This window comes from Onychostoma macrolepis, chromosome 22, assembly GCF_012432095.1.
Source record: "Onychostoma macrolepis isolate SWU-2019 chromosome 22, ASM1243209v1, whole genome shotgun sequence".
Lineage (NCBI taxonomy): Eukaryota > Metazoa > Chordata > Actinopteri > Cypriniformes > Cyprinidae > Onychostoma > Onychostoma macrolepis.
Genome location: NC_081176.1, coordinates 11,450,434 through 11,465,482, shown reverse-complemented (window position 1 = coordinate 11,465,482; position 15,049 = coordinate 11,450,434). Strand labels below are relative to the sequence as shown.

Below are 15,049 nucleotides of genomic sequence, written 5' to 3'. Positions count from 1 at the left end.
ATTTTGTGGTGTAACTTGGTTTCAAAAAGCTTTGAAGAGCAAACAGTGCAGAACTTTTTTATTTATACATTTATACAAATGTATGATATGTTGGTCTTTACCATTCAAATTTTCGTTTTCTGTATTGTATAATACACTCCATTTTTCTGTTAATATATAATTCCAAATCCTTCCAAAATAATCTTGAGTAAACACAATAAAAAAGAGATGCAAAATAGTTTCTTTTTCTTAACCACAAAATTCACAGGTATATGAAATAATAAGCTTAAATCTTTCCAAAACATGCTTAGCAGGATAAATTCTTTGAAGTATTTTGTAAGACAATTCCTTAATTTTGTTATTGATACAAAACTCATTTGGCAATTTGCATGTTTTAACTCAAGAGATATTATCAAATAAAGAAGACCAAATCTTGCTGCAGGTAATGACACAGAAGCACAAAGAGCATTCCTAATCTTATTGCTACAATGTTGTTTTAGTACATCAGCATTTTCAATGAAAATGTTTCCACAAGGATTCTTTCTGAAATACAGTTTTTTTTAAATATATTAAATTAAATTTGACCGCACCGATGTCAGCACATGACGTCATGCGCTTGCACGCGGAGGGTAATCTGATTCTGGCACGGAGTCGAAATTCAACACCTGTGTCCAATCAGAAAACCCGTAATCAAGCACACCTGAACAGCGCTAATCACGGTCTTCAATATTAGGCTTCAAACCTGCAGACAGGTGAGTATCGGGGTTGGAGTTGCTTCAGACCTTCTTGGATCTCTGAACTACCAATTTAGTGTGTTTCCACTGTGAGAGAAGGTCGAGAGGATGACAGCTCGGGTGTGCTGCTCGTTGACTGCGGTTTTGTTGTGTCTCTCTGTGTACTTGAGCACAATAGACGCCCAAAGACGTGTCATAAGTGAGGTCTTAATTTACTTACACAGCGCTAAGGAATAGCTTATGTATAGGTACACATTAAAGTGACTAGGCACATGTCAGAACATTATAAATGCACAGCATCTGTATTTAAATTACACCAATATACAAAGTTTAATTTCAGCTGGACCTCTGTTGTATGTTGGTGTAGTTTAAATAATCTAAATCCTAAATTCTTGTGTGTACTTCTCTATACAAGGAAAACACAATAACTTTTAATTTTTTAGTTTTTATTTTATTTTTTTTATATAAATTCAGTGACTATGGTTTTTCTTATGTTTTGTACATCAGCAAAGCCAGGAGTGTGTCCAAGCAACAACCTCAGATATTGTGTTATGAGTAAGAGTAACTGTTTCCATGACAGTAACTGTCCTGATGATCAGAAATGCTGCAACGATGGATGTGGACGACGTCAGTGTATGGCTCCATATAGAGGTATTTAAGGTTGTTGTTGTTGTTGAAATGCAGTGTGGCATTCAGTGATCTGGGTTCTTTACCATGTGTTTTTATAGCAGAGAAGCCAGGAGTGTGTCCAAGCAGCAACCCCCGATATTGTGTTATGAGTAAGAGTAACTGTTTCCATGACAGTAACTGTCCTGATGATCAGAAATGCTGCAACGATGGATGTGGACGACAACAGTGTATGGCTCCATATAAAGGTATTTAAATGATGTTAGTGTCATTATTTATCTTCACATGCAGTGAGTCATTTGGTGATCTGGGTTCTCTACCATGTGTTTTTATAGCAGAGAAGCCAGGAGTGTGTCCAAGCAACAACCCCCGATATTGTGTTATGAGTAAGACTCACTGTTTCCATGACAGTAACTGTCCTGATGATCAGAAATGCTGCAACGATGGATGTGGACGACAACAGTGTATGGCTCCATATAGAGGTATTTAAGGTGGTTGTTGTTGAAATGCAGTGTGGCATTCAGTGATCTGGGTTCTTTACCATGTGTTTTTATAGCAGAGAAGCCAGGAGTGTGTCCAAGCAGCAACCCCCGATATTGTGTTATGAGTAAGACTCACTGTTTCCATGACAGTAACTGTCCTGATGATCAGAAATGCTGCAACGATGGATGTGGACGACAACAGTGTATGGCTCCATATAGAGGTATTTAAGGTTGTTGTTGTTGAAATGCGTTGTGGCATTCAGTGATCTGGGTTCTTTACCATGTGTTTTTATAGCAGAGAAGCCAGGAGTGTGTCCAAGCAACAACCTAGTAGGAATTTGTGTTGTGAATGAGAACCAGTGTTTCTATGACACTAACTGTCCTGATGATCAGAAATGCTGCAGCAATGGATGTGGACGTCAGTGTATGCCTCCATATAGAGGTATTTAAGGTTGTTGTTGTTGTTGAAATGCAGTGAGTCATTCAGTGATCTGGGTTCTTTACCATGTGTTTTATAGCAGAGAAGCCAGGAGTGTGTCCAAGCAACAACCTCAGATATTGTGTTATGAGTAAGAGTAACTGTTTCCATGACAGTAACTGTCCTGATGATCAGAAATGCTGCAACGATGGATGTGGACGACAACAGTGTATGGCTCCATATAGAGGTATTTTTGTTGTTGTTTGAATGCCTCACTGCATTTCAACGTGATCTGGGTTCTTTACCATGTGTTTTTATAGCAGAAAAGCGGGGAATGTGTCCTACAAATAATGTTGAAGCAATGTTAGGAGTTTGCGCCGAGATGTGTTTCCATGATATTAACTGTCCAAATGATCAGAAATGCTGCAGCAATGGATGTGGACATCAGTGTATGGCTCCATATAGAGGCATTTATGATATTAAGGCTTTTTCTTTTTTTCCCTCAGGCTAATGGAAAGAAAACATCCCAAATACACCTTTAGTATTTGTTTTATTGCACTTTTTCTGTCTATAGATTTCTATTACAGTACATATCTTTTGAAGGCTGTCTTCTCAAATTAGTTTTTCCTCCTGCACCGAGCCAAAAACTCCACTTCAGCAGCACTTAAGTACACAAACTTTACAGTTTTGCCATCTATATTCTGAAGGCTTTTACCGAGTGTATGTGCCTGGTTTTATACAATGCATTTAAGAAATTTGGCTTTTTTTTTTTTTTTAATGGAGTGATTTTAAAGATCCCAAATCCCTCTGTAAAATGCTTGAGTCTAATATCAATAGAATGAAACAAGAATTTTGAACCTGGCTTCATCCAAAAAATGTTTTTCTAGAAACGTATGCAGATTAGTGCACGTTTAATTAGATTACACCTAATTTGCATATTTCAACAGCATTTCAGAAAAGATTTAAAATGGTTTGTTTTTTCTTAATGTCAATTTTATTTTTAAACCCTATTCACTGGGGGTGTCTCACCTTAATGTGTGGGTCTATTTATTTCCTTTTCAAATGCAGTGAGGGGTTTATTTGAGGTTTGTCATGTTTGTATAGCAGAAAAGCCAGGAGTGTGTCCAATGAGTTTCGTTGGTGGAGTAGGATTCTGTCCTGATTTGTGTTCCCATGATGGTGACTGTCCGAACTATGAGAAATGCTGCAGCTCTATATGTGGAGGACGTGTATGTACACCTGTGCATAAAGGTATTTGTTATATTGACGCTTGGATCCCGAACAGACACATGAGTTTTATAATTGTCAATGCCAAAGTACCTGAATTTGGCCCATAGTACCATTTCAAGCACATGGCTTTTCAAAATAAAGATTAATAATACTTTGAATACAACTCCTCGCTAAAATAAAACTTGTGGTTCATGCTCTGTTTTGTAATGTTTGAATGCCTCTAAACGAACCGAATAATTATCTATCCATGCAGTGTAGCCTGGTCTGTCTCCAACCAAATGTGTTCTGACAACTCTTCCCGTGATGATCAACATCCTGCCAGACTGACGTGTTGCCCAACCACCTGTGGACATGCATGCAGCGAACCATGCCGATTTAACCATTGGGGAAAAGTCCTTGTTTTTTGCGTACCATACGTAAGGTCTTCTACATTCACCAAATAAATCTCATAGTTTGGCAAACCTTCTGTTGAGTGTTATTTACAAATGCTTTCTCCAGGAGCTTGGCTGCAAAAGTAGTGGGAAATCCTTGAACTGAAATGAAATCAAGAACACGGGTTAACATTGATGCGAGACAAATTTATGTGTAGATCTTAGTTTAATATAGTTTTGAAAAACATTCAGTATTTAGCAAGTCAGTATGTCTCTAAAGACTCCCGATTTGGTGATCTGTTTTTGGAATCTAGTCCTAATGATTAATGTAGAACAATTGATACTTTTGACTCCTCCCTTTTCTTAAATGCGGTTTAAACTGAAATGTAGAATTTCTTATAAAACTGTTTATTTGTGAACCTGTATTGGAACTTATTTTTTTTGGGGACTTGCAAGCAATGGGCTACTGACTAAAAAAAGGTAATGGCTAATCCCAGGGGCGCGTGCAGGATTTCTTCCGAGGGTACGCACGGGGGGGATTGTTCGTTTAGTTTATGAAGCTAATTTATAAAAACGTTTGGAGCAATTTTTGTTCGTTAAATGTAAGTTTTTTTTTTTTTTTTTTTTTTAAGTAAAGACCAAGCCAGCGGCAGACAGTGATCAATTTAGCCTTCTCAAATCATCACGACTTGCTTAAAATATAATCTATAGATATAAACAGTTCAAGCATATCACAATGTTTGAACTATATAAATGTGCGCTAGGTGCATATCTAATCGTTTGTGTGAAGAGTGGAAGCTGAAAACACTTTGCAGGACATGGAGGCGCCAGAGCGGTCACTTGCATTTTTTTCTTGATAGTGGAAACAAATTAAAATAAGCCTAAAACAGGCCCGATTATATTTTTTTTCTGATTTTTATGTTGCTCTGCTCTGAATTCCTTAGAATTTCCTTAAAATTTAAAGGATTTTCTGCAACGCAATTGTGTCTGATATGTGAATTATTTATTAACCTATTTTTAATCCATGCAGCAAAACCGCTTTAAAAATTACTTTATTGCATTCCAGATGATTTTAAAGAACTTTTCACTTTTACGGGTAGCTTGAATGTAAAACACTGTCATGAATTCGTTCCCATTTGTAAAATAGGCTACAGATTAATTGTTGTAGTCTAACCCGATCTCGTGAAAGTGCATGTAGCACGATTTTCTCTTTCTACTTGACTCAATGTTTATAAGCAGAAATTGACTTTGGCATGCAAAAGACTGATACATTCATTATTAATGGAATGGCTGGTACAGTCGACAGAAATACGGGACAAACGGGCCTATAATTTACTGCTGAAATGTTTGCGGGGCAAATCTCAGGACAGTCTGAGCGCTCATGGTACGCACAGTGCATACAGCCGTACACCTGCAGGCGCCATTGACTAATCTTGCACCCTCTGACTAAAAGCAGACTGCTTGTGAGATCCACGTAAATCGGCCAGAGTGTAACTCTGCGGCATTGTGTCCCTGATGAAATGGTAATTGAAATTAAGGCTTGCCCAGAAAGACCAAATATCCAAATTGTTAATGCACAACAAATCTTATGATCTGCTATAAATTTAAATATTAATTGGATTTAGAATAAATTACCAATGGAGTCAGATTTTAAACTGGGAAACTAAATTAAGTGACATGCATAAAATCTCCTCCATATTCATGACATGTGTCATGATTATGAAGGTGTCATGTCAGTCTTATGCACACCCCTTCAAATAAAGTGTATTTGAGAACAGGAAAGAGGATTGTTTTAATTTTAAGAATGTGTATCGGACCTTGATCTTTAAATAAATATCTGAATAGAATAGGGAAACATGAAACTGGAAATTATGACAAATCTGGACAAATAGAAACCGTAGAACAAATACTTATGAAATGTGATGCATGTAAAAAAGCAATATTTCAACTAATTCAAGCTTTAAGATCTTTGGGAATAAATAACTTGTCACTTCAGGTTTATTTATTACAAGAGCAATCTTTTTTTTTTTAACATCACTTATTGTTTCCCAACTTCCCAGTATCAACTCCACACTCCTGTCCACTTTAAGGTAAACTGACCCGATTCCCTCACACATTCAAGTTAAATCAAGACTGAACACTGTATGGAGGAATCAAGCTCTAAATATAACAAAAAGATAATCATAACTAAAGGAGACACGGAACCTAATAAGTAACCAAGAGAACAGATAAGAACAGATAAACTAATGCAAAGCAAGACCATTTTTTATAATAACGTTATATCTATTCATTTTTATTCATTATAATAAAAAAGTGCAATTATGAGTAAATATTTCAATGTATTTTTTTCAAAATTCTCTCCATTTTTCTCACAAGTTTATGGACACTGAATGTATCTTCTGCTATTATGTGACAGTGTTTGCTAGCTGCTGTCTTTCCGTGGTTGAAACACCCATTGAGTGATTACATGGGACACTATACATTAAGTTGTAGTGTATCTTTCAACATGGATCGGATGTGCATTCAGTGTTTACTTCATGCTAATAAGAATGCACTCCTGCTTCACTTGAACTTAAGCAAAGCGGGAGCACGCATGATCCGTCACGCCACTAAAAAGTTCCAAAACTGTATTTATCGTTCAAAATTCTTAATAAAACTAACAGAATTTGAATGCTGAGACTTTGTTTCCTATTGTCAAAAGTGACCTGCTCTGTCGTGTCTGTCAGCTCGTTGTCTGTGTCCTCTCTGCTCTGAGATGTTTTTCACTCCTTAAATGAACGTGTGGCGCGAGAGGCTGGAAATGGACGAGATGAAGCGCCATGCGGAACACCAGAGCGCCATTTACAAAATCTCTCTCTCAGTCTAAACTTGAATAGAATCCACTGCAGAACTGACTTGACTCAAGTTTGCACATTGTTTGTGTTTGTTTGTGCCTGATTTTATTTTATGTATTTTTGTGTGACTTTGAGCTCTATTGACCATGTTGAGTTGTTTGACATTATCTCACCAGACTCATATCTTTATTGTGCATTCAGAGAGATTTTAAAGTTCGGATTGTGTATTTATTCCCTACTAGTATTATATTAATCACTTATGTCATGATATTCTGCACTTTTTTTTTTGTTTTGCTTTTTTGTTGAATTGAATTATTTTGATTGACCTAATGATAGCTACATTTCTGAGGGGACAACTGTGCGGTTTTATTGATGGGTCTTATTTTATTATGGTTTAAAATCATATGAAACTACATTTAGTATTTTTGCTACACTGCATTCAGGCACTTTTTTGACCTCTGATTGGACGCTGGTCTCGCTCCTGGAGCACCCGGTGACTAAACATGAAAACATATTTTCTGCAATGTCATTTTTTTAAAGTGCCATGTTGCTTATAATTACAAGAATGCGAGTGGTCCCCGTTTAGAGACCTATTCACTTTTTTTGTTTGTTTGTTTGTTTGTTTTTTTAAACGACGAGTGCTGGTTTTCTTAGCATATAGCCTACTCACATTACATGCTAAATGTTATTTAATCATATATTTAGGTAGCCTACTTGAATTTACTAAATTCAAATTCACAGAAGCTGGCCGTATATTGAGTAATAACAAGCAAACTGCAAACTTTATTATTATTATTAGCCTAATATTATTATTATTAGGTAATGTGGGACACTTTGAAATTTTGACTTGTGCATCATATTTCCATATGAAGCCAAAACAACGTATCAAAATGTTATATCATCATGAAATCCCCAAGATGTTCCCTATCTAAATCAGAAGAACACTTTTTTTTCAGATATTGTAATTAAAGGGGAAATGGCACATATAATAGTGCTGCTTGTGCCAAATTGTTTAAGAATTTGTGGATTTTCTAATGTGGGACAGCTCATGCTCAAATCTGGGACACTATGTTTTGGGTTATAAATAGTCAAATTTTTAAAGTGTAAAGTAAACTTTACACTCATGGTTAAATGTGCATATGTTTGCTTAATTAATTTAGTAGGCCTACAGTGTGTTTGTATGAAAAAATATGAAAAATTTGGAACATGGAATGCCTTTAAAACTGTTATTAAACTTCTATAAACTTCTAATATTAAACTTATTTTTTTCAGAAGCTTGTGTTAAGCAAATTGTATCAGAAATAAGCAGCTCTGGCCAGTCATGGACTCATCACGGTCCAGGATCCCATTGTCCTCTCGTCTCTAAATTTTGAATTTTAAAACAAATGATATTGCTGCATTATAAACTCAAAAATTAACAAAAAATACATATGATATTTAACTTTCTTAATGCACATTTCATCAATGGAATAACACAGTATATTTGACTGTCCCACATTAGTCAAAACATGCTGTCCCACTTTTGAAAACATCATTTTCTAAAGTGGGACGACAAAGATTGCTTCAAATAGAAGATATTCTTAACACATTTTAACAATATTATTGCAAACTTTGATGTACAAATACATCACAAAAATAATCTGATAACAATTTAGAACATTGTTTTATTTATAACAGATTTATATCCTTAACATTAATTTTGTCTAAATCCTATGTCACTGTCACTTCAGTGAACCTTACAAGAGGTACTTCCTGTACTTCCTGTTTTCATGGCCACATTTCTGACATAATTTCCAGAAAGTCAAGTGATTTCAATACCTTGACATCCCTGCTTAAATTCAACACCAAGCATGTTCACTTTAATGTTGTAAAAGAAGAGATAAATGCACTGAAGCTTAGGTGTCCCACATTAGTCAGTGTCCCACATTACACTAATCCACCCTATGTTCAGTGTCAATTTGTGCAGGTTACGTAATTAGGCTACTCCAGGAGATGGCGACAAGTGACTGTGTTTTGCCGTGTATCAACTGGCTCCATCCTTAATCAAACACACCTGAACAACCTAATCAGGGTCTTCAAGATCACGCTCCTAGCAGGTGAGTTACATCAGAGTTGGAGTTGCGCCAGGCCTCCTTGAATCCTTAAAAGCGCATTTTCAAGAAGTGTTTTAAAGGCCTCCTGATCCACTAATTCAGCGCGTTTTTCAGGAGAGTGTATTGTGAGGTCTCAGGTTGAGGATGACTGCTCGATTGTGTTGTTTGTTGATTGCTTCTCTGTTGTGTCTCTCTGTATGCTTGAGCACAACAGACACTGAAGGAGCAGCTACAGGTGAGATCTTCCGGTTTCATCACACAGCGTGAAGAAATGTATGTAAATAAGAGCTTATAGGACTTTAGGCACCCGTCAGAACGTATAAATATACATTAGCCAGCCGTCCAGTGAAAGTTAAACTTTGTGTTGGTGTAGTTAAAGTCGTTAAGATTATCTGTTTATATTTCTTCCATAATATGAGAAACACAATGACCAAGATGGGCATTATTAATATAGCTACAGAATTAAATATACATTATTAAATTACTGTAAATGGATCTATTCACCTGGCTGCAGGGTTGTTACCGGCCATCACTCCTGTCCTGAACTCTTTATTTTCCAAATGTTTTGTTCTTTGCCTGCAATTTTATCATCGGGGGTTAATCATGACTTGTAAGCCTTTAATGAAATATTAAAATGCTTAATGTAACTGTGGTGGTTATGGTAGGATATTAATATAATATAAAATAATCATTATGGCTTTTCTGTCATGTGTGCAGAACCAGAAAAGCCAGGAGTGTGTCCAAGTAAAAACATGGGACTGTGTGTGGAGATGTGTTCACATGATATTAACTGTCCGAATGATCAGAAATGCTGCAGCAATGGATGTGGACATCAGTGTATGGATCCATATAAAGGTAATTATATTATACGTGGGGGTGTCAGCATGCTTTCCATGTGTGGCTCCCCCCTCTCCCAGTCATTATGGCTTTTCTGTCATATGTGCAGAACCAGAAAAGCCAGGAGTGTGTCCAAGTAAAAACCTCGGCGTAGGACTGTGTGTGGAGATGTGTTCCCGTGATAGTAACTGCCTGAATGATCAGAAATGCTGCAGCAATGGATGTGGACATCAGTGTATGGATCCATATAAAGGTATTTATCTGATCTTAACGTGAGACACTGCAAGTAAAGTCTTTTCCATGCACCTGTCAACTTCGCGATTTTCTCAGACTAATGGAAGGAAAACATCTCAAATGCACCTTTAAGTGTTTCTTTTATAGCACTTTATGTATATCTGTCTGTAGACTTGTTACAAATGCGTATCTTTTAAGGCTGTTTTCTCAAAATTAGTCTTTCCTCCTGCACCAAGCCAAAACTCCACTTCAGCAGCACTTACGTACACCAAACTTTACAGTTTTATTATGAGCTATATTCTGAAGGTTTTTACAGAGGGTTTTGTTCATATGTAATTTGCCTGGTATACGTAATGTTTTTTTATTAATAAACTCCTTATAGAGTGATTTTTAAAAATCCAAAATCCCCCTCTGTAGAAACATTTCAGTCTAATGTCAAGAAAATGAAACCATAATTTTGAACCTGGACTCATCCAAAGTTGAGGTGGGTGTGTTGTTTTTTTGGGTATTTGTAAATAAACTCACCTGGGTTGTCTCCCCTTGATGTGTGGGTTGGTTTATTTTTTTCAAGTGCAGTGAGGTTTTTATTTGAAGTTTGTCATGTGTTTTTATGGCAGAAAAGCCAGGAGTGTGTCCGAGCAAAACCCTCAGAATAGGAGTGTGTGCTGAGATGTGTTCCCATGATGGTGATTGTCCAAACGATGAGAAGTGCTGCAGCAATGGATGTGGACATCAGTGTATGGATCTTCATAAAGGTACGTTACTGCATACTAATGCACTGGTCACATTTTTCTCCATTACAGTGAGCCACTCAGCGTTCTGGTTTCTCTGTTGTGTGTCTGTATAACAGAAAAGCCAGGATCGTGTCCGAGGAGATTCTTTGGAGTAGGATTCTGTGCGGAGTTGTGTGCCTATGACATTGAATGTCCGAACGATGAGAAATGCTGCAGGAATATATGTGGACGTGAATGTACATCTCCATTTAAAGGTATGTTATATTGATGCTTGGGTCACCAACAGACGCAGTTTGAGTATTATAATCTTCAATGCCAAAGTACCTGAATCTGGCCCATAGCACCATTTCAAGCACATGGCTTTTCAAAATAAAGATGAATACAGCTCTCTAAAAGTAAAACTTGTGGTTCATGATTTGAGAGTTTTGCAATGTGTTTGAATGCCTCTAAATGAACCAAATAATTTTTTTTATCCATTCAGTGTAGCTTGGTCTGTCTCAAACCAAATGTGTGCTGACAACTCTTCCCATGATGATCGATCTCCTGCCAGACAGAAGTGTTGTCCAACCACCTGTGCAAACTGCCAATTTAACCATTGGAGGAGAAGTCATTTTGTTTTTGCATACCATACTTGAGGTCTTCTACATTCACCAAATAAATGTCATTGTTTAGCAGAACGTGTGTGTATTTTATTAAACGCTTTCTCCAGGAGCTTGGCAGCAAAAGTAGTGGGAAAGCCTTGAACTGAATTACAAAGCTGCCAGAAATTAAAGCTCACAGGTTAACACTAATGCAAGAGAAATTGACCTATTTGTGTAAAATCAGGGGTTCTCAACCCTGGTCCTGGAGGGCCACTGTCCTGCAGATTTTTGCTCCAACCTTCATCAAACTCCCCTGCCTGTAGCTTACTAGTAATCCTGAACAGCTTAATTAGCTGGTTCAGGTGTTTGATCAGATTTGGAGCTAAAATTTGCAGGACTGTGGCCGAGGACCAGGGTTGATAAAGCCTAGTGTAAATATTGGTTTAATAGTGTTGGCTAAACACTGAAAGTATTTCAATCTAAATGTCTCTAAAGACCCCAGATTGGGTGAATGATTTTCAAATCTAGACCTTTTGACAAATTTATAACTCATCCCTTTTCTTAAAATATGGTTTAAAGGCTGAAATGTGTCATTTTCTAAAACTATTTTTGTGAACTCGTGTCTGAATTTTTTTTTTTTTTTTTAAATGGTCGTCTTGCTGTTAAATGTTGAGACATTGCCCATCCCCATTTTATTTATTTGTCTTAATTACTGTCAGGTAATTGATTCCTGACTAGAAAGGTAATGGCTAACCCTGCATCCTGACTAAAAGCAGGCTGACATATCTGTGCTTGTGAGATCCGTGTAATTCAGGTGGTGTGTTACTATGCATCGTGTCCCTGCCGAAATGATTGAAAGCAATAGCACCCAGATCAAATATCCAAATTGCACATCTAATTTTCTGATCTGCTATAAATTTAAATATTAATTGCAATTGGACTTAGAATATTACCAATGCAGTTGGATTTTAAATCTGAAAACAAAATTTATATATTTTTTAACACCGAAGCAGCAGACAAGACTCGGGCTACACGCAGAATCTTTCTCCCCATGGCATTGGATTCTGTTGTTCGGCCAGTTGGTGGTCCTTGGAGTCTGGCTAATATAAAGATATGTTCTTATTGTATGTATTTTTAAAGGGACGCCCCCCCCAATAAGCTAAAATAGCAATATTTTAGTTAAGGACAGTCTGTTGCAAGGTAGAATTTCAGTTGGTCGCTTAAGTGTGCTCCCCCACCCTAATAATATGTCAAATTTCTTGCACTACGAAAGCAAACGCGAAGGCTACGAACATTGCAAAAGGTTGTATATTGCATTAACCAATTTCACAATGGACATTTGAAAATGGATTGAAAAAGAACCTACAGCAACTACTACTACCTCTAGGTCTGAGCTCCAAATAAGCAGTGTGTACATTGACAGTGCAGGCCTGCTTACACCACTGACAAACCACCGTGTTGTCCAACCACCTGTGGCCATGCATGCAGCTAACCATGCTGATTTAGCCATCAGGGTAAAGTCCTTGGTTGCTGTTGTTTTCATTATTATAATTTTTTTATATATGGTCAGCTATTCATTTGAAATTGGAGTCAGAATAACTCACCGATAGAAAGTTTATTAAAAAAGAAAAGTGAAAAAAAAAAAATAACTTAAAAAAATAACACTTTTAATAACTTAGTGATCTTTACAGAAGCACCAGACATATTTTTTTTGTTTTTGGGTTAACTTTCCCATTTTTAGCGCTTTTATCTCAGGAACTTTGAAAAGTTGTGAAAGCAAAATTAGACCATACCATCTAAATTGGATCAGCCTATAAGCATCAGAGATTGTCACATGAAATCTCTATGAAAATGTCTATCGAAGTAAGAGTAAATCATTGTGTTTGGAAATTACTTAAATTTGGATGGAGAGTCGGTGACGTTTGTGAAGTGTTTAGAAGAAAATTTGGAAAGGAAAGAGAACATTTAAATTTCAAGAATGCATATTGGACATTGCTCATTAAATAAATGTTTGCATAGAATAGGGACAGGAAGAGCAAAGTTGGCACACCACAGCTTCAAAAGCAGAAAAATATTTCTCACCACAGGTGACATTTCGTGCCTATAAGGTCTTCATCGTAGAATAGGGATATGCATATGCATAGAATAGGGAAACATGAAACTGGAAATTAACAAATGTGGACAAATAGAATTTGTAGAACACATACTTATAAAAATTAACCCTTTAAGCCCTGAAGGCATTTTCAGAGGTTTTTTTTTTTTTTTCCTGAGTGACATAAAGTAAAGTCTCGTAACTCCAGAACTATAGCAAAGAGAGTCAAAAGGTTGGTATCGTTTGAAAGGAAACTTTTTAAATTGTTTTATTATTTAATTTGGACATTCTTATGCTGAGAAACTGCTTATAAACAGCCAAAAAAAAAAAAAAAAAAAGTGTGTACAATGGAAAATTACATATCTTTCTAATTTGACATACAATATCTCATGAAGGAAATAAGGAATATAGGGGGGTCATTCTTTTTTGGTGATGTTCCTCTATATGTGATCTGTATCTGGATCTGAATTTTGTGGTGATCACAAAAACAAATCAAAAGTTACAGCATTTGGAACACAGGTAGGCATTAATAAAAAAAATTCTGAGTGACATGCACCAAATTATTGACTCATAACTCAACATCTCTAGCAAGGAGAGTCAAAAAGTTGATATTGTTTGAAAGAAAACTTTTTACATTTTTAAATTAAAAATAAATAAATTTGGACATTTTCATGCTGAGAAACTGCTGATAAAATAAAAAAATAAAAGTTTGCTCAAAGGAAATTTTACATTATCTTTCTTATTTGACATGCAATAACTCAGGTAAGAAATAAGGTAGAAGGACAATTCTTTTTTGGTGATGTATATATGTGAGCTGTATCTGGATCTGAATTTTGGCTAATGGCTCGTTTCCACTGAGCAGAACGGTTCGTTTCAGTACAGTATGGTACGGTACGCAATTATTTCCGTTTCCACTGTCAGAAGCTGTGAATGGTACCAAAATAGCGAACCGTGCCGTATCACGTTTTGGTATCCTTCCGTTGGGGTACCTAGCACAGCAAAGGGTACCAAAAGGGTGGAGCTAAACTCACTGCAGAAGTTCATTGGCTGAAGGGGATGAAGCGTCTCCTTCACTCCTTCCGCTCGATCTGCTGTCTGTGTTGGGCTTATTTACATCAGAGTGTATTTTATGATTTTATATTTTCACACAGACAATAGCCGTTCTACTTTCTTGTGGACTTGTGAAACGTCATTGCCCAAAAAAACAGAGAAATGTTAGAGAATTGTGCTATAATAACAAACAAATACAACTCATTATATGCACTATAAACACTTTAAAAGAGACAGACATGATGTTTGTGGAAGATGTTTTCTCTGTTTTGGAGGGATGATCGCTTTTAAATCACACCCTATTGCATCAAAATTTGTTAATAGGCCTACTGTACTATAGTTTGGGGTGGATAATTTTATCAGTTTTTTATTATTCATGCAACAATGTATTGCTGTTATAGTTTTTATTAATAACCATTGCTCTAGCTGATAACTTTGTCTAGTGCTCTTATGAATGTTTATAACATGATTTGTGAACATTTAACTACTATGATGACATAGCATCTTCATGGCGCCAGAAATTAAAATTACGGTAATATGGCTTGAACATTTCACATGAAATTCTGTCAGTGTGTGGAGCTGTAGACCGCACAAGAAAAACTGCGCTATATCTCTGGTCATTTTAATATGTTACTATTTTATTGTTTCAATTTATTTTTTTAGGTATCCAGTGGATGATCGAGGGGCACAAGGACAATCTGGGGGGGGCATTGCACCGCCTAGCCCCCCCTTAGACCCGGCCCTGCTCTGTAG

The 15,049-nt window shown here is 36.5% G+C and overlaps 2 protein-coding genes across 18 annotated transcripts in view; both read left to right on the top strand.

Annotated features, from left to right (window-relative positions):
- The first annotated feature begins 720 nt into the window (after positions 1-720).
- LOC131530380 (prestalk protein-like) overlaps positions 721-15,049 on the top strand; it is a 159,734-nt gene continuing 145,405 nt past the window's right edge. For 3 of the 17 annotated variants that reach the window (XM_058760617.1, XM_058760620.1, XM_058760621.1), the window contains exons 1-7: positions 721-912; positions 1,221-1,364; positions 1,442-1,588; positions 1,676-1,822; positions 1,897-2,043; positions 2,118-2,264; positions 2,341-2,487. In XM_058760617.1, the coding sequence (XP_058616600.1) occupies positions 822-912; positions 1,221-1,364; positions 1,442-1,588; positions 1,676-1,822; positions 1,897-2,043; positions 2,118-2,264; positions 2,341-2,487 (970 nt within the window). In that variant the 5' untranslated portion in view covers positions 721-821. The remainder of the gene's footprint in view (positions 913-1,220; positions 1,365-1,441; positions 1,589-1,675; positions 1,823-1,896; positions 2,044-2,117; positions 2,265-2,340; positions 2,488-15,049) is intronic. The other 14 variants (XM_058760623.1, XM_058760613.1, XM_058760612.1 and 11 more) reach the window with 12 other exon arrangements.
- On the top strand, positions 8,803-11,103 carry LOC131530427 (whey acidic protein-like). The gene is made up of 6 exons (XM_058760696.1): positions 8,803-9,003; positions 9,486-9,623; positions 9,715-9,858; positions 10,457-10,594; positions 10,690-10,827; positions 11,055-11,103. Exons 1-6 carry the CDS (start codon positions 8,913-8,915, stop codon positions 11,057-11,059), a joined length of 654 nt encoding a protein of 217 aa, XP_058616679.1. The 5' UTR covers positions 8,803-8,912; the 3' UTR covers positions 11,060-11,103.

What these genes read in the sequence shown, in the direction of transcription:
- LOC131530427 (XM_058760696.1), top strand. Translation starts at nt 8,913, where the DNA reads ATGACTGCTCGATTGTGTTGTTTGTTGATTGCTTCTCTGTTGTGTCTC. An exon ending in GTGTATGGATCCATATAAAG is followed by an intron (nt 9,859 to 10,456) that starts GTATTTATCTGA and finishes TTTTTATGGCAG; the next exon opens with AAAAGCCAGGAGTGTGTCCG. An exon ending in GTGTATGGATCTTCATAAAG is followed by an intron (nt 10,595 to 10,689) that starts GTACGTTACTGC and finishes TCTGTATAACAG; the next exon opens with AAAAGCCAGGATCGTGTCCG.